This window comes from Erythranthe guttata, chromosome 10 (assembly GCF_056151865.1).
Source record: "Erythranthe guttata isolate IM_541 chromosome 10, IM_541, whole genome shotgun sequence".
In the NCBI taxonomy this organism is placed as follows: Eukaryota; Viridiplantae; Streptophyta; class Magnoliopsida; order Lamiales; family Phrymaceae; genus Erythranthe; species Erythranthe guttata.
This window is the reverse complement of record NC_142542.1, coordinates 18904024-18922759: the sequence shown is the minus strand read 5'-3', so window position 1 is coordinate 18922759 and position 18736 is coordinate 18904024. Positions and strand designations below refer to the sequence as shown.

At 34.3% G+C, this 18736-nt stretch overlaps 3 protein-coding genes across 3 annotated transcripts; 2 read left to right on the top strand and 1 right to left on the bottom strand.

Annotated features, from left to right (window-relative positions):
* Nucleotides 1-1353: 1353 nt before the first annotated feature.
* On the top strand, nt 1354-5385 carry LOC105949430 (Pentatricopeptide repeat (PPR) superfamily protein). Its single transcript, XM_012972740.2, has 5 exons — nt 1354-3447; nt 3572-3636; nt 3757-4264; nt 4687-4730; nt 5151-5385. Exon 1 carries the CDS (start codon nt 1503-1505, stop codon nt 3378-3380), a length of 1878 nt encoding a protein of 625 aa, XP_012828194.2. The 5' UTR covers nt 1354-1502; the 3' UTR covers nt 3381-3447; nt 3572-3636; nt 3757-4264; nt 4687-4730; nt 5151-5385.
* A 1639-nt stretch (nt 5386-7024) lies between these two features.
* On the top strand, nt 7025-10894 carry LOC105949448 (nudix hydrolase 16, mitochondrial). Its single transcript, XM_012972761.2, has 4 exons — nt 7025-7415; nt 8440-8554; nt 9360-9443; nt 10365-10894. The coding sequence occupies exons 1-4, from the start codon at nt 7345-7347 to the stop codon at nt 10635-10637; spliced, it is 543 nt and encodes a 180-aa protein (XP_012828215.1). The 5' UTR covers nt 7025-7344; the 3' UTR covers nt 10638-10894.
* A 3040-nt stretch (nt 10895-13934) lies between these two features.
* LOC148767756 (uncharacterized) lies at nt 13935-14988 on the bottom strand. The gene has a single exon (XM_088824312.1). It carries the CDS (start codon nt 14813-14815, stop codon nt 14315-14317), a length of 501 nt encoding a protein of 166 aa, XP_088680438.1. The 5' UTR covers nt 14816-14988; the 3' UTR covers nt 13935-14314.
* Between the last annotated feature and the right edge of the window lie 3748 nt (nt 14989-18736).

Sequence of the window (18736 nt, the reverse complement as noted above, 5' to 3'; positions counted from 1 at the left end):
ATATGTGGATTCTGAAGACTAGTGTTAGAATTTAATTATGAATTAATATTAGATTAGGATTATAGTTCTAGTAAATAGAATACAATTACGAATTAAATATTAGATTAGGATTCTAATTTTACTAGGTCAACTAATTAATTCTAATTTGGAGTCTTTTTTCATCTCTATATATAAAGACAATTAGATTCTTCAATATTATAACTATATATATATATATATATATATGTATCTAATTGCCGAGCAACTATTGATCTAGGGTTTTGCTATTACAATTTAGAGTTTTCCCCGTTATTTTTCCGTTAATTTTCCGTTACTTGTCTATCGACAATGACATACATTATGTTAATGGCTCTGTGGTTTTATATTTGTCTATCGGTACCATGGCTTTTGGTATTATCGTCGATGTTCTTCCCTAATATGACTATCGGCATCGATCGCAATGATCATCTGACGTTCGAATACGAAGACCGTCGTCCCAATGTACCGTTTGTCGGTGGAGTGCGACTTGTTTGTTTGTTTGTTGCTGGAATGCTGTCCGTCGTCTGTTCGCCGTTGATCTACATGTCTTGTTCCAGCTTGAGGGGGAGTGTTTGAATATTATAAATACGTATATTCGTCTTAGATTAGGTTATCTATTACATTATGTGTATCTTAGGAGATTTTTGTCACGTCTTTGCTAGTTAGGAGTCTTTTCGTATCTCTATATAAAGAGAATGGGTTGGTTACGTTATTCAATAATGTATCTTTTATATATTCATATAATAAAATTGTTTGGCTTTTAGCTAATTGAAACTTAGTTTTTCTTCTATTCTTCTATGGGAAACGGCTAAAACTAATACCGTTTTTTTTCTTAATTCAAAACCACCAATATAAGAAATAGAAAATAAATATATAATGATATTGATACTCTTAATAAAATCAATACCACACAAATTTTGTGTGTGGTGTTGATTTTCATTAAGGTTAATAAAATCATTACCTATTTAAAATGTATTTATTTTTTATTTTTTATGTTGGTGGTATTGAAGTGAGAAAAAAATCGGTATTTGTTTTAGCGGCTCCCTTCTTCTATTATAACAATTACAATAGGGTATAAATTACAATCACCTCCCCCACGAAAGTGAAATTATGAAAAAAAAAAAAAAAAAAAAACACCCCTTAGTTTTGAGAAATTACGCATCCAGTTCACCTACAAAAGTCAGTTAATGTAAGAAACCAACAAACTGTATAGGATGGATGTAATTATGGAAAAATAAGGAGAGGTATTTTCGTAATTTGAGCATACTTCAAGGGGTTGGCCGTAATTTAACCCAAGTGTGTGAATATGGGCTCAGAGTGTGTAGCATTTTAAATGGGCTTAATGAACAGGCCCAATTATCCTCTCTCTCTCTCTCTCTCTCTCTCCCGCTTCTCTCTCTAATCTCTCTCCTCGCCGTACTCGGCGGATAATACCAATTTCTCCGGCGAGTCGCAAAAACAATTTTGCTTTTGCGAACAGAAATATGTTCTCGTCACTAAAACCACGCAAAATCCGTATCTGTTTCCCCCGCAAATTCTCTTCTTCCTCTTCCAAATTGACCCCACTTCTCAATCTCAAATCCTGCACCGCATTACTCCAATCATACGCCAGAAACCAAGAACTTTCACCGGGAAGAAAGCTCCACTCGTTCATGATCGTCACTGGTTATCTCTCTTCCCCTGTTTCCGCTACCAGCCTCATCAACATGTACTCCAAATGCAACTCCGTCGCCGATGCTGTATCCGTTTTCAACTCGTCGACCGATGTACACAATGTGTTTGTTTATAATTCCATTATAGCCGGATTAACTGCTAATGACCTGCCGGCTCAAGCTTTCGAGTTTTACTGTAGAATGCGGTCGTTTGGTGTAGCCCCTGATAAGTTTACTCTTCCTTGTGTGATTAAGGCGTGTTCGAATGTTGCGGATTTGAAAAATATTCATGGGTTGTTGTTTAAGCTTGAGCTGGGTTTGGATTTGTTTATAGGGAGTGCATTGATCCATTCTTACCTAAAATTTGAGCTGATGAACGATGCACTACAAGTGTTTGAGAAATTGCCTATAAGAGATGATATTGTTCTTTGGAATGCTATGATTAATGGTTATGTCCAAATTGGAGATTTTGATAAGGCGTTGTTGATCTATATAAGGATGGCTGAAACTGGGCTCGTTCCGAACAGGTTCACTATTACTGGTGTATTATCAGCTTTAGCATTGGCTGGGGAGCTTTGCAATGGAAAATCGGTTCATGCGTTTACAGTCAAAACAGGATTTGAATCAGGGTTAGCGGTTCTTAATGCACTGATCGATATGTATGGTAAATGCAGGCAACTTAGTGATGCATCAATGGTGTTCGAGAATATGATTGAGAAGGACATGTATTCATGGAACTCAATTATTAGTGTTCACGAACAATGTGGGGACCACGACGGGACTTTGAGGCTTTTGAAGCAGATGTTTATTTCAGGGTTTCAGCCTGATATAGTAACTGTTACTGCCGCACTTCCTGCTTGTTCACATTTAGCTGCATTGATGCACGGTAGAGAAGTCCATGGCTATATGATCACTAGTGGATTAGACAAGGTGGGTAATACTTACACAGTTAACGCAATTATGGACATGTATGCAAAATGTGGGAGTATGAGGGAAGCCCGGTTGGTATTTGATAGGATGAGAAATAAAGATGCAGCTTCGTGGAATATTATGGTAATGGGATATGGTCTGCATGGGCATGGAAACGAGGCGTTGGAACTTTTTTCTCGTATGTGCCAGAGTGGATTGAAGCCTGACGAAATCTCGTTCGTCGGAGCATTAGTAGCGTGTAGCCACGCGGGATTTGTAATAAAAGGCAAAGAACTTCTAGAAGAAATGGAACCGAAATACGGTGTTGCTCCAGCTATCGAACACTACGCATGTGTCATCGACATGCTTGGCAGAGCAGGGCAGCTCGTGGAAGCCTTTGAGTTGATATCGAATATGTCGATCGAGCCTAATCAAGTTGTGTGGAGGGCGTTTTTGTCTTCTTGTCGAATTCACGGGAATGCTGACCTTGCTGAGGTGGCAGCGCGGCGGGTGCTCGAGGTGGGGTCGGATCATTGTGGGAATTATGTTTTGATGTCTAATATTTACGGAGCTGCTGGGAGATATGAAGAGGTGGCTGAGTTGAGACATACGATGAGGCAACAAGATGTGAAGAAATCGCCTGGTTGCAGCTGGATTGAACTTAGTGATGGTATGCATGTTTTTCTTAATGCGGATCGAGGTCATCCTGAAGAAAACGGTGTTTATGATTGGTTAGATTCGCTAACCGCTTGCTTGCGTGGGCGTGGGCATGTCGTAGATGTATTAGAGAGCTGTTTCTAGAAATTGATGGTCATTGATCTTAAGCTTTCACCCTTCTGTGCAAGAAGTTCTTTTTGCTGGTATGGAGGTGAGCAATCAGTATTTTGAATCGGTTTTATTTGAATGTTTCTTAAGTTTCTTTAGTATTGTATTGTGTTCTTTTGGGGGCTTACTGATTAATTGAAGTAAGTGTTCTTTGTTCTCTTCTATAGATGATGTCACGTGCCTCTCAACATCAACACTCATCGCGTAATATAAATAAAGGATTACAGATCTGGTGCGTATTGTCTACTCATGTAAACTTGGTTGGACATTGTCTTCTCCAAGAACCCGTTTCTCGTTTTTTTTCTTCTTTTTCTTGTGCCATAATTTTTACTGTCAATATTTTTGTTTATAGGGATTTTGCTGAGTTCTTGATCAAGATACTCTTTGTGCCGCTGCCTAGAACAGCTCCAAGAAATTACCGCGTGTTTTAGCATGTTGCTGCATAAAAAAAAAAAAGGTGTTGGGAATTAACCTTATCTAAAATTGTCACGAAAAGTTATTTCCATCGATACAAGGCTCAGATTTCCTTTGTTTGGGGTGTAGAATTCCGATTTTAATTTATATATTTTGGATCACCATGACGTTATTCTGTATGCACCTTTTGGTACATTATGATTTTCGTAACGTTATTTTGACTTCGATATGAATAAAATGGAGTTGATAGTGCTTAGAAAAGAAGGAAAGGTGTTCCTTCATCTTGAACAAACCACTCACGGAATGACGGGAATATTGGATTTTTCTTGAGCCATGTTTGGTTGGGGAATGTGTCATGATTAGTGAAATAATGGTTCGGAATTGCATTAACCAAAATCACCCTCTGCTTCGCCATTCACTTCCAACCAGTGGCCTCATAGTTACTCGTAAGTACCGTTTTTTATATAACTTAAATTAACTGCGTGTTCTTTTTTGCATTAAAATTCCTTTAAAGGCATAGTAAGAGTATCCCTTGTCACGTATAGAAGTGTAAACTAATCGAGCTGAGCCGAATGCATGTCCTCGAGTTTTATTTGCAATTTTTCCCCCCCCCCCCCAATTTTAGGTATTGTGTTTGACCTTGGTTTGATAAGCAATCAAATCAAACCGAGCTCGAACAGTCTTTAACCGAGTCGAATGCGAATCGAGCTTGATTTTAACATTTTTATCAGTCGAAGATCCCTCAACCAAACAGTTGGTGAAACAATAAGAGCTGTCACGGTACCGAAGAAGTGAACCGAATTGAGCTTAAAAGGCTGCAGATAAATCACTCAATCTACAAACTGTTCACGATTTTTCTCTTTTGCAGGTCTTGCGATGGCTTTGACTGGTTCCCTTCTAAGTATACTTGTGGTAAGCATATATAGATTTATGTATAATTACTAATTAGTAATCCACTAATTTCTTAATGCGTTTTCGATGAGTGTACATGCAATATCGGATGAATAGACCGATCAACCAATCAGATCGAAAGAAAATCGTTTGTTGGTATCTATTAAGACATCAGAACAGATTTTTCAGACAGAGAAACCACAAAAAGGAATCTAAATCTTGAAATATATATTTTTTTTAAAAGCAAGATTACAATGTTTGGTCCTCTTAGGTAATGATGTTAACCATTAGTGGAAAAACCCTCTTGTCGCGAAAGGTTTCTCCGTTCGATACTTATTTCTCGTTTGACCCTTTTGTCTGTCTGTATTTGCTTCGAAAAAAGAAGTATACACATCGAAATATTGTACGTAAATAATGCGCGTTTATTGCTCTTTGTTTCAGGCAGTTATGGTGCCTGCTTTATGTTTCTTGAAGATTTGGGGGAAGAAAGCAACGAGAACACAGGTAAAAACGACTGTCCCGTTTATTTACATTAGGGATGTAATTCGCACAAACGAGCTAAACCAGCTCATGAGGGGTCCAACAAAAGCTCGAGCACGAGCACACTTCGTGAATATAAGAACGAAAACATTTATCGTAAAACGATTTACGGAAGAAAATAATTTTTATTTATTTATAATGATGTGGAAAAAAATGTATGCGCTTCTCGTGGGGACAAATGTTGCTGTCTTATCATACATTTTCCGAAACAGTTTGTCGAACACTGACTATTACACAATTCAACAAATGAATTTATTAATTAAAATGAAAACGGATTACGATTTTCGGGAATTTATCTGATTCTTCTCTCTTAAATCGATTTTAGGGCTTACAAACATTTTCTTTTTAATCGAATAAATATAAACACCTTGAATTCAAATACGTTATGAATTTGAGGTGGAGGCTTGAGACTTGAGCTAATTAGCTAACCCATAAAAAAAAGATTGAAGTACTTATTTTTGGATTAATCATTTAACACTTTTATAAAATCCAAATATATCATGAACTTTGATTTGAAAACCAAATTAATAATCGGTTTATTTGGCTATTAAATTAGTAATTTTGTCTCAAAATTTCAGTGTCAGCACCTTTCCAGTAATTTATATTAAAAAAAAAAAGTTGTTTTATTTAAATAATTTTGAGGTTTTTTTGTTCGTTTGCAAAATAAATACGTATAAATATTAAATAATGATTTATGGGCAAATTTGATATGTTGGAAGCTCTTTCACTCTATTAGCATGATTTTCCCTAATGTTTGGAACAGTTCAATTCAAAATCTAGAAACAATATTCAAATTCAAGTCCAAATTGTCTACATGCACATATATAATTTAAATAATATCAAGTGGTCTGAGAAAAAAAAAACCATTGAAATTTCATCTCATATATATATATATATATATATATATATATATATATATATAAATCTGCTACTGAAATCAAAGTTGCCATTAAGAACTACTACTGTATTAAATTAGTAGCACATCTCCATCTACAATTAGTTTAATAGGAGTTGATTAAACAAGTAAAAAAACTATTTTATCCTTTAAACTATGTGTTAATCTTATTAAATAAAAAAATTTATAAAAAAATCACGTATAATACCAAAGTTTAACAAATTTAATACAAGATCTAATCACATGAACCGAACATCTTATTAATTAAATTGATCGAGTGACATGTCAATACAAGTCATACAACAACAATCAATCATTTAAATACAATTTTATTTAAGGTCGTTCGTTAAGAGCAATTGTTGGAGTTCGGCTTGTTAATTTAACGAACAAACTTTGAACTCATACCTTTGTTCGATAAACTATGAAGCACGGTTGTTCGAGCTTGATTAATAAAACGATAAAATATGTGTAAATATCAAATTCGATTTGTGTTCGATTCGACCTCGACTTGATTGTTTATCATATTAAATTCAATCACAATTTTAAAAATTGCGTTCGACTTGACTCTATTCGTTTGTATCCATCCAATCATACGTGAGGAAAAATTTCAAATTGGATAAATTATAGAATAAAATTAAAATCTTAAACATAAAAAAGTAATCCAAGTAGGAATGACGTGGCCCCATAAATTTCAAAATAAATGAACCTACTTTCTAAATATGTGGGCGACAAACTCCATGCACGCCACGTCACCATACGAACTTAAATCACGAATGTACCCTTCCTCCAACCCACACTCCTCCACAATTTTGGAAGGGCAAAAACGTCATTAAACAATTAGCAATTTGTATATATATTATATTTTTGATACTCTGTTTTTGTAATTAAGAGGCACCAAAATTGACTGCAGACTCCCCAAAAAAAAAAAAAGAAAAAAAACAAAAATATTATTTCCCCAAAAACATGCTCCGATTCTGTTGCTTTTCTCCCATCGGTTAATTTTCTTTTTACCGATTGCGTGAAAATAATGCGAAGAAATATTTTGCCCATTTTCGGAGTTGTTGTTCTAAGATGGATTATTGCTTCGTTTTCATGAATCGAAAGGGTTTCCGCCTCTGATTCGTGTGTATATATATACACATACACGAAGAGTGAAAAATATTTTCGGAATTTCGTTTAAATTTTGTTTTTTTGGAATAAATGTCTGAATTGGTGGCTCGTACTGGCCGGCATCAGCAGCGCTACGAGGATGGTTACCGCCTCATTGCTGGGTATTTTGTGTATTTATTTATTTCGTTTTTCTCTCTCTGTATAGTTATGCTTACATGCATACGATGCCTGTTGGTTTGCGTTTGGTTGCATGAGGGATTTGTTCCTGATTTTTCTAATGAGGAGAATGTGGGCAAATTAGGAGTTGCTTTTTGGTGATTTTATTGGAATTGTTTGGGGGGGGCTGGATTGCAATTTTTCTCGGTGTTTTCGGTTACAGGGTTTTGTCTAATTAGGAGGAAAATCAGAGGTGTTTTTGGTGAAATTGATTCAATTTGGTGCAAGTTTTTGCTCAAGTTTTTATTCGAGAAAAGGGAAGAAAATGGGTTCCCTTTATTTTCCCATTTTCTGTTTATATTTCTGCTGTTTCTGAAATAATGTTTTGTAGAAGTATTGTCTTTCGGCTAATGATATTGATTCTTTGAAGAACAGATGCTTGGATTTGAATTTATTTGCGTTTCTCACTTGTAGTGTTCCGTTTCGCTCATAGGGAAAATAACGAGAAGATCATAAAAAAGGGTTCTATGTTTTGTTTTTACGTTGTCAACTGGGATACCAGCCCGATAAATCTGAAGAATTATCTCGTTCTTTTATGATTTGTTTAATTGTCCTTTCTCAACCTTAGCAATATATAAGAGTCCTTTCATATGTAAGGCTAATGTGCTTTTTGGCTGTGTCTACAACATAATTCGACGAACTTAAGAGTAAAATTGTGCAAATTATCAGGTTTTACTTGGATCAATTCTGTGTTAGCTGAATCTTTAAGATGCACATGCTTGTTTTTTCAGTTTCTTTCATATCAATAGGCTTTTGTATGTGCTGATTTGGTTGCTTCATGGATGAGTATAAATCTTACCAATGTCTATCGGTTCCTTGAACTGGTACTATACTTGTACTTTGAAGTTTGACTAGGTACAAGAGAAATTTGTCCTGACATTATCCACCTTTGATCCATCGATTATGAGAATCTAATTTATATTAGGATGGATCTTAATTTTAATTCTGACCAGTAGCTTCATATCCCAGGTGTATTCCCTTCAAATATACGTATGTGGAAGATGATGAATGTGGGACATCGGAGAAGATCGTTGAAGTACTAATGATCAATTCAACTAGTGGACCTGGTCTTCTATTTCCTAAGGTAAGACTTGTGACTAGTGATTCTTTTTACATGGTTACAATGCTTTTTTTGTCGATGAAAATATTACATAATATCCGTTCTTACCTTATGGATGAAATTATTCTTGCAAGCACCTCCCAACTTGAATATTGAATCTCACTGTACTGCTCTTAATTTTTGAATCTGCAAACTGAGGGATGAAAAAACATATAAGTAGATTCTTTCCTTAGCCTCATCCTCGGCTGTATCCATGCATTATTCTTATATAATAGTTGGCTGTGTAATGTCTCTCGGATTGATATTTTAGGTTAATGTGTTGTTGAGCTCAGTTGGCCTGAGACTTAAGGGAATGATTGTTGCAGTCATTCTTATGCACTTCAATTGGTTTTCAGGACTGTGTGAAGAATTGTGTCATTGGATTTAGCAGTAGATTGTAAAATATGGATTAGAACGACACACGCTTTTTTTAGATTAATGCATGGCATGTTCAACTTTTTTTTTTTTTTAATTTTATTTTAAAGTAGGATAGTTACTGGTTCCCCAATTACCCTTCTGGTGTCTCGAACTGTATAACATTGATAGGTTTTCGGATGAATTGTGATGTTGCCTTCATTTAAGGGCATGTTTTATTCCCTTTAAAGTTGATTTATACTATTCTATACCCTTCAACTAGGAGGGGTGGGGGGAGGTTCTCAAAGAAGGATAAAGTTGCCGATAAAATTATAGTTTCTTAGTCGAACTGTTGTCAAAGGTTGACTGATGAGGTGGAATATGTGATAAATTTGAAGATTGACTGTGTTCATGCTCTGTTTGTTGATCTATGTAGGGTGGATGGGAGAACGATGAGACAGCTGATGAGGCAGCAGAAAGGGAAGCCATGGAAGAGGCTGGAGTTCGAGGAGATTTGGTGGTAAACCCAATACTGACCTCTTTTTTTTTCTTGCTTTCTCTATTGCTCGGTTTTACGGTCCCTCTGCAAACGTGACTGATTGTTAGTACTTGCCCGCATAAAGAGATTGTACTGAGTTATTGATGTTGTTTGTATTTTGTAATGTAAACTGTGCTATATATTTTTGGAATAACACTGTTAAATGAATTCAAAAAACGCTGTACATCGAGTATATGGCACAACTTTCACAAGTCACAACTAATGTTCTTGATTATTCATAGTTACAATCAAGAATGTGCACATTTCCCTTCATTGTTACACCAGCATGATTAGGATTTTAGACTACCTCTATATTTTAGACTACAGGATTTTTATACTTTTTATTTTTTCCAAAATTTGAGCTGCGTAGACTTTCACATAAGTATGTCTTATCTACGATTTTTACTCTACCTTTCTGGCTTGAAATTTTAAAAATAAAGAGCAAAATCAAATTGGTTCACAAGAAGTTTGCATGGTACGGAATAGTGGTCAAGTAGGATCTCACTGGTATTAGTTGATATACTTCCCGTTTCCTATAGAGAGGTAATTTTATCTTTTATGATGGGGAAGAAAGCACGCTATTGTATAGCTAAGCTAGTTTGGACATCTGTTTTAACGGTTATATCGTACATCTTTTAAATATGATTATGCATTACCATGTATTTAGTGTCATATTACAAACAACATAATTGCGGAAGGGAGTTGTTTTTCGTACTATTCGATTGTCATGGAAGTTTCTGAAAGGTCAAATGACTACTTACGAAAAGCTTTATTATAATGGTTCTTGTGAATGTTTGTAGTTGTACACAATAAGATCCTACTAATTTTTTCGACACGACCATCGAAACCAACCTTGCAACCATTATTGTTATTATATATTTGTTTTTTGTTTTTCCGTTTCAGCATTTCTTGGGATGCTATTCTTTCAAGAGCAAGACACTGCAGGATGAGTACAGCCCAGAAGGTTTATGTAGAGCTGCCATGTATGCTTTGCACGTGAATGAAGAACTCGAGTCGTGGCCTGAAAAAAGCCACAGAGAAAGAAGTTGGCTGAAAATCCCGGAAGCTATTGAATGCTGCCGACACGTCTGGATGAGAGAGGCTCTTGAGAAAGGATTCTCCAATTGGTATAACGATGGTATGGTCACTACTTTGCCCAAAAAGAGGTCCCCTTAATTAGTTCGTCGTATAATTCAGTACTGAGATTTTTTAGAAATTCATCTGGTAATGGTACCGTTTTCTTCGGACATATTTTGGTGCCGTTTCTCTCGGTTTTTTTTTTTTTAGTTGATTAGGAATTGGAAGTAAGATGGAAATCCTTGTGTTGTTTTGGGTGGTTGAAAGTCTTTGGTGGACAAAGACCTACTTTTTAATTGTGAACTTCTCTGTTTTGAAAGAATCACAAGGATGCATATTGCCTGTAGTTTTCTTTACAGCTTATGCTATATATGTAAAGTATATGTATGGGTTGTAAATTGGAAAGATCGGATTGGAATTAGCCCTTTTGGAAAAATTCCGATTTTTTTCGGAAGTGAAAAACTAGTTCCGATTCCGTTCCAAAAAACTCGGAAATCAAAATTTCAGAAATTGCAACGAAAAAAACTTGTTCCAAAAATTGAACATTTTCAAATTGGAATCGGCAGAATTCGGAATATATAACACATTACGATATTTTTCTGAAAAAAAAAACTATAATTGATGAAGTCGACATCTGCGAGAAAATCTATTATATCATAAAATTTAAGATGTATATACAATTAGACGTCACAGATACGAAGATAAATCGATTTTGGGGAAGGCCGGGGGTTGCAAGTTTCCTGAGGTCACCAGATTGCGATCCAAGAAGCCGAGGTCGCGATCCGGGCACATATTCCGAGGCAAGATATTTTAGTTTCAAAGCTTCTTAGGAAGCTTTGGGAACTACTACACAAAATATAAGGGACCTATTCATTTTAGCCTTCTTCTTCGACTTTTCGTCGGGTTTCGACACTAGTTCGGGCCTATTCATTTGAGCGGTCTTCTTCGGCTTTTCGACACATTTTCATCATTATTTGTAATTTAATTGCACTATTATAAAATAATTTCACCAAAATGAGAAACAAGAATTAAATATCACGTGAGTAAAGCTGTATGACAAGCTGCAGGTTGGTTGTACGTATCTAGTATACTGTATGTAACTACATAGTCATATTGTATGGTCCTCGTTTATCTTCTTTTTTTTGTTTTTCTATCTTAATAAATATATATATGACAAATAGCTTTAAATGATATTTGCAGCACGCCCCCCCTAGAGAGAGAAACAAGAGTGAGTCATCGTGTAATTTAATTTCGCCACATAATTTAGGTCTTCAATTATTTTTTTGTCTTTTTTTTTAGGGTTAAATACAAAAACACCCATATACTTCATGTACTACACATAAATACAAAAACTTTCCTACTCTTACATTTTTTTCCCTTCTAAAGCCTAAAAATATAAGGGATTGTTTGAGTCATTTTCCATTATATTTTTTTTAACATTTTCGGTCAATTTTACTTGGGAAATTTTGGTATTTTTATTTTTTTTCCAAAACATCTAATTGCTTAGATTTTTTCTAATTTCTGAATAAAAACTTTTATTTTTATCATTTTAAATTTCTTCATTTTTTTTCTTAAATGTCTTCCGGTAGTTCAAAATTTCAACAATCATAGGATTGTAAAGATGTTTGTAATCTTAGGATATATGTTTGAACTAACCGGAAGACATTAAAGAAAAAAAAAATGAAGAAACTAAAAATGACAAAATTAAAAGGTTTATTCAGCAAATTAAAAAAAAAAATCTAAGCAATTAGATGTTTTGAAGAAAAAAAATATAAATATCAAAATTTCTCCAGTAAAATTGACCGAAAATGGTAAAATATATAGTGGAAACTGACTCAAACAAATCCTTTCATATATATATATATATATGCTATCCCCATCCATACCGGAAGTCAAGAAATCCTAATTTGTGCCAAGAAACTTTCTGGGCATAAAAGGATCGGAGGCCTTCAGTGCATGAAAAAAGACAGGCTCCCATAGACACATATCGAGCGCTCAATTAAGCTCAAGTCTCGAGGCTCCGCTGCGAATTCATAACATATTTGAATTCAAAATGCTTGTAGTTATTAGATTTAAGAAAAAGATTCTAAACCCTTAAATTTAATTAGGAGAAAAGAATCAGGGGAATTACCGAAGATTGTAATCCACATTTCGTTTTGGTTAATTAAATTTATATGTTCTCTATTTTTCTTGTCTCGTATAATATATTTTGCATACATTAGAAATAGAAATATGTGGTTCACATTAATAATATAATGTATGTCCTTTTCTCCTGTTTTGCAATATTTGAAATTATTATAACATATATATTTCAAGAAGATTTACAAACTGATATGGTTGCCAATTCTATCTATATATTTACACAAGACTGAGGTGTGTACAAGTGTGTGTATATATTTATAATTTATATATAGATAGCTAAATTTCCTACATATTTATATATAAATAACTAAATGGGCTTATACTATGCTACACCGGGTGAAATACACCGGGTAGATCTTTACCATTCATATACACACAAACACACACACTCACATTGGTGTGTGTAGATCAACGGTAAAAAATCACCCGGTGTAACCTTCACCGGGTGTAGCATATAAATAACTAAATGGACAAACTGCATGTCGCTCTCTAGAAATTTTCAATTTTTTTAACCTTCTCCCCTTACAAATTTGAAAAACTAGAGATATGTTGCTCTCTTTCAAAATTCTGTTCCGGTCGCATTTTGCCCTAAATTACTATCTCCGGCGTATTTTTCCCCGGAATTGCCATGAATCTGTCCAACTTAATGGCGTTTGCGTCGTTTTAGGGATGTAGCACCGTAATAGCTGCTAACTGAAGATTCTCACAATTTTAAATCGGCACAATTCATTTTGGGAGGAAAAAAACCCTAATATTTTTAAAAATTAGTTAAAAATGGGTTGTATTTTCGTAACGATATTAGAATGTGGACGAATAATGAAACCGACTCAAATGCCCTTGAAGTGGACAGATAAATGGCAATTCCGACGAAAAATACGCCAAGAATTATAAGTTCGGAAAAAGTGCAACTGAAACAAAATTTTAAAGTGCAACCGGATTAGTACTTATTTACCGATTATCGGTTTTAAAATATGATTGAAAAGTGGATCGGTTGACCGACAGATAAAACCAAGAGCTACTCAATTAACCCTTTATATTGAGCATTCTCTCTCTCTCTCTCTCTCTCTCTCTCTCTCTCTCTCTCTCTCTCTATATATATATATATATATATATATATATATATATATATATATATATATATATATATATATATATATATATATATATATATATATATATATCACCTTCAATTTTATATACCAAATTGCATTCTGAAAATATCTGCAAGACCAGGGCTAAACTGCAGATCAGTACTCATATCTGAACCATGAAATACTTAAGCTTGTTAATTAGAACTAATACAACAAAATGCTTAAGATTATTTTAAAAAAAAAAAATTATTATAATAAAATAAAAAAAACTGACCTAATTAGTACTTATATAAAATTTCACCAAATTAATTAACATAATACGTACCTAATTTAATTTTCACATTAATCCATAAAAAAATGAGCATCTTCACGCCACTGCGACGGGTTTCAGTAGATCCTACATCTGGTAAAATACACTGTGCAGTTTTACATCGTCGGTCTAACACATAATAACACATCCATGTGTATGAGTGTTTAGTGGGTAGTTATTTATCTAGATCTACGGTATAAAACTAAACGATGTATTTCACCAGATGCAGGATCTCATAAGCCCCATTGCAGGTAGGAAGACGCCATCAGAGTCGGGTAATTTTCAATCATCTTCACCGTGCAAAATGCGTCGTCCACGTCATCGAGATACGACCCGAACGTCGAAAGTGGATCCGAGCCCGGCCCGTTCCGTTCCACATCATCCGAATTCGTTTGCCCTAATTTCTCCACTCCCTCCACTACTGCATGAGCACTCTCCTCCTTCACCGCCGCCACTTTTGCGGCGGCGGCGGGGGCCACGGCCTCCACTTTGTCCGCCGCCCCCGCCGCCGCGAACCTGGCGGTTTCCGAGAAGTCGGCGTCCTGGCCGGTGAGCTCTTGCACAAGGGCCCGGAATTCCGAGGCGGTGGCGTTGATCTTGATAGGGTTTGTTATGTAGACCACTTTGAGCGGCTGCGGCTGCGGCGGCGGCGGCTGCTGCTTTTTCTTCGTCTTGGTCTGAAATATTTGCTTGTTTGCCCTACTTTTCTGGTTCACAGTGAGCAATTTTTCCATGTTTTTTTTTTCTTAAAATTATTATTTATTTAAAAAAAAAAAAAAAAAAAAAAGGTTTTTTTTAATTTTCCAGGAAAGGAAGCAGACAGAAACTGCGAAGAGATTGAAACTAAGAATAGTTTCTTGATAAAGGTAAGAAAAAAACAATAAATTGAAGGCTACACAAACAATTGGGAAGCGCGTACAGATACGTACATATTCATATATATATATATATATATATATATATATATATATATATATATATATAATATCTGTGTGTGTGTGTGTGTGTGTGTGTGTGAAGAATAGAGGATGCTTTAAATTTGTATGACAGCAACAGATGAGTATTATATTACATGTTGTACGTTTGTTTGTTGGAAAAGTTAAAACATTAATTTTTTTAACTAATTTTTTTCTTTTTTTACTTATATAGCACAGATTTTAGGTTTTTTCTCTACAGTTCCTATATATATATGACCGGTAGACATTCTATTCTATTAGAGTATATTATATTATAATAACTCTCCTAATATTAGGATTCTATTATGATTCAGTTATCTAGATTAGTTAGGATTTAGTTACCTAGTCAAACTCTATTACCTTGGAATATTTCTCTATATATATTCCATGTAATCAACCCATAACACAATGGGGGTTTCTATTACGTATTATTATTTCTCTCTTCTCCTTTTCTATTCTTCCTATATGGTATCAGAGCACCAGGTTTAGGTTTTTTTTTTTTTAACCTAGCCGCCATGGAACTTCTCTTCTCCATGTCGGTGAAAACCTAGCCGCCTTTCTTCTCTATGGCGGCGACCACCCATATTTCTCCCTCCCCGGTGGTGGTACTCTTAATATCTTTTTTCTTCTATCTTTTCCATGAAGACCACCCGAATTTTCTCCCTCCCCCGGTGGTGCATCTTCTATATATTTTTTCTTCTTTTTTTTCTTCCTCTTCTCTTAGCCGCCTTTCTTCTCCATGGCGGTGACCACCCATATTTCTCCCTCCCCCCGGTGGTTCTCTATCTTCTTCCTCTTTTCTTCTCCATGGTCTAAAACCTAGCCGCCACCTCTTCTCTTCCCCGGTGGTGCATCTTCTCTATCTCTTTCTTCTTCTTCTTCCTCTTTTCTTCTCCATGGTCTACAACCTAGCCGCCGCCTCTTCTCTTCTCCATGGCCGGCGAATACCACCCAATCTTCTTCTCCCCTCTCTCATCTTTTCTCTCTATCTCGATCAAAAAAAAAAAAAAAAAAGTTTTCTTATTTTTCTCTCACCCGCCGTTATTATTATTATTATTATTATTATTATTATTATTATTATTATTATTATTATTATTATTATTATTATTATTATTATTATTATTATTATTATTATTATTATTATTATTATTATTATTATTATTATTTTTTTATCAATTGGACAGATATTTCCACAGAGGAATTCTCTAGCAATGTGTTTCGCGGTTTCTGTCCAGTCTTCACGTTTGAAGTTTATTCGTTTTGAAGTTTATTCGTTCCGACTGCGGGAGCGTGTTAGCAAGGGATTGTCCAATCTTCACGTTCGTCACGTTTCGACTGCGGGGGCGTATTAGAGTATATTATATTATAATAACTCTCCTAATATTAGGATTCTATTATGATTCAGTTACCTAGATTAGTTAGGATTTAGTTACCTAGTCAAACTCTATTACCTTGGACTATTTCTCTATATATATATATTCCATGTAATCAACCCATAACACAATGGGGGTTTCTATTACGTATTATTATTTATCTTCAATTCTATTCTTCCTATATATTCTTTAAATAGTAATTGAAAATATCTAGGAAATATTCGGAACATGTTTTAGGAATTTGGTTTTTAAATTAACCAAGAAATTAATTAATGAGAAGAAATGTTCGGTTCTCATTTTTTTTCTCGTTAATGAATTTCAAAATTTATATCTCATCCGACATGATTTGAACTGCTACGGTAAAATATATTTTCACTAAAAAAAATAATTAGTAAAATTGTACAGAAATTGGGGTTAATTTCAGTTTAAATACTAATATATATATATATATAATAAAATAAAACTGAATACCACGCCGAAATAACGGTTCGGTAATCGGCATGTACAAATTTTCATTCGGTTCAATTCGATCGGTTTACCGGCCGAATGAACACCCCAAGCCACTAGATCAATTTGACATCGTAACGATGGACGTGTAAGATAATATATAGTTGAGATAATATATAGTTGAGGGGTGGTTGTAATTATACAAACAAGAGGGATTTTTTTCGTAATTATACCTTACCTCAATGGGTGACTGTAATTTAACCTTACTTCTAAACAAAAATCAATAATGAAATAATTCATGTTCTGAACCCGAACCACGCATAGAGTGGCGCGTGAACTGTATAACTTGATGGGCCCGACGTCATTGACGCGCGTTAAGTGAGTGACGTCATTAGCCTAACGATAGTATCCCGTCACCATGTTACTGGACGGTCGACACGTGTTAACAGTATTAATTTCATTTGTGGCTATTTATTCTAATAAAATAGGATTAAATTACGAATATATCCCCCAACTTAGGCTAAATTACAAACAATACCTCACCTAATCGTAATTATCAAAACCCCGATGACTTTTTTTTTTCCTTTTACACTGACCCCTTTATGGTGTAATTTTTCACAGAATCTTTTTTATTTCAAGTAATATTTCCTGAAAAATGTCAGTTCTACCCCTGCAAACGTGCCATTTTTTTAGGCTACTTTTTAAAGATAAAAATTACCCTCAGAGGGGTAATATAATGGTAATTCTAAAAAGTTGTGAATGTGTTATTAAAGAAGAATAAAAATTCCGTGTAAAGTCCCCTGAGAATAATTTTAATTTAAAAAGTAGGATAAAGAAATGTCACGTCTGTAGAGATATAATCGTCATTTTTCGTGAAATATTCCCTGGAATAATCGTAAACAATTACATAAGGCGTCAGTGTAAGATGGAAACAAACATTAGGGATTTTGGTAATTATGGATAGATGGGGGTATTTTTATAATTTAGTCGAAGTTTGAGGTGGGTTTAGGGTATTTTTCGTAAAACTTAAGAGTATTTTTTTATTTCTAAAAATTCGGGTGTTGGAATGTCCTAAAAAATCAACTTTAAGCAATCAATGTATATTTATAGAACAACTTTTTAATTTAATTTAAGAGAAATAAAGCAAACATATATTAAATTAATTTATTTTCAAGGTAAACCTAAATCAGGTTTATAAGAACATGTCTAATTTGGTATATAAATTGCAAGTACAGTATCATGTTAGTGTTGGTTATTTGGAATCCATCCTAAATGCAAACATGAATTTAATCATTACGAATTAATATATTAATATGGAGAGGAGGGTACACTGATTTGAATTACGTACTTTATTTATTTTTATTTTTCAATTTTAATTATTTACCTGAAACTTGAAAGTTTACCAATATTTATCTGGAATTGTAGAACGTACACTTAGTAAAATACAACATGTGGTTAATTCAATCTCATATAATTTAAATTAATTCGAATGTCCAACGTGGCATTTTCTGGTACAATTCTTGGTAGTTGGCTGGTTTCTTAATTTTTACATGAAAAAAAGAAAAAAGAAGAAAGTTTTTGGGTCCACGTTTTAATTTCATCATAAATTGGTGGTAGGAAAACAATTAATGTGAAAATGCTCTGGTAAGAAAAATATCTTACACTATTATAATAAAATTTATTTGTGATATTTAAAATACAGTAATAATATCAACATTCATACAAATCTGATAATACAAACTCACTCCGCAAAAGATAATATAAACTTAATTGTCAGAAATGAAATGGATCGTTAATGAAATAAAGTGAAATTTAGAGTTTACGATTTAAAATTTTCTTTGACGAAAAACGTAGCCATGATTACTTACAAGGCTAAAAT

What these genes read in the sequence shown, in the direction of transcription:
- LOC105949430 (XM_012972740.2), top strand. Translation starts at nt 1,503, where the DNA reads ATGTTCTCGTCACTAAAACCACGCAAAATCCGTATCTGTTTCCCCCGC.
- LOC105949448 (XM_012972761.2), top strand. Translation starts at nt 7,345, where the DNA reads ATGTCTGAATTGGTGGCTCGTACTGGCCGGCATCAGCAGCGCTACGAG. An exon ending in CTGGTCTTCTATTTCCTAAG is followed by an intron (nt 8,555 to 9,359) that starts GTAAGACTTGTG and finishes TGATCTATGTAG; the next exon opens with GGTGGATGGGAGAACGATGA. An exon ending in GAGTTCGAGGAGATTTGGTG is followed by an intron (nt 9,444 to 10,364) that starts GTAAACCCAATA and finishes TTTCCGTTTCAG; the next exon opens with CATTTCTTGGGATGCTATTC.
- LOC148767756 (XM_088824312.1), bottom strand. Translation starts at nt 14,815, where the DNA reads ATGGAAAAATTGCTCACTGTGAACCAGAAAAGTAGGGCAAACAAGCAA.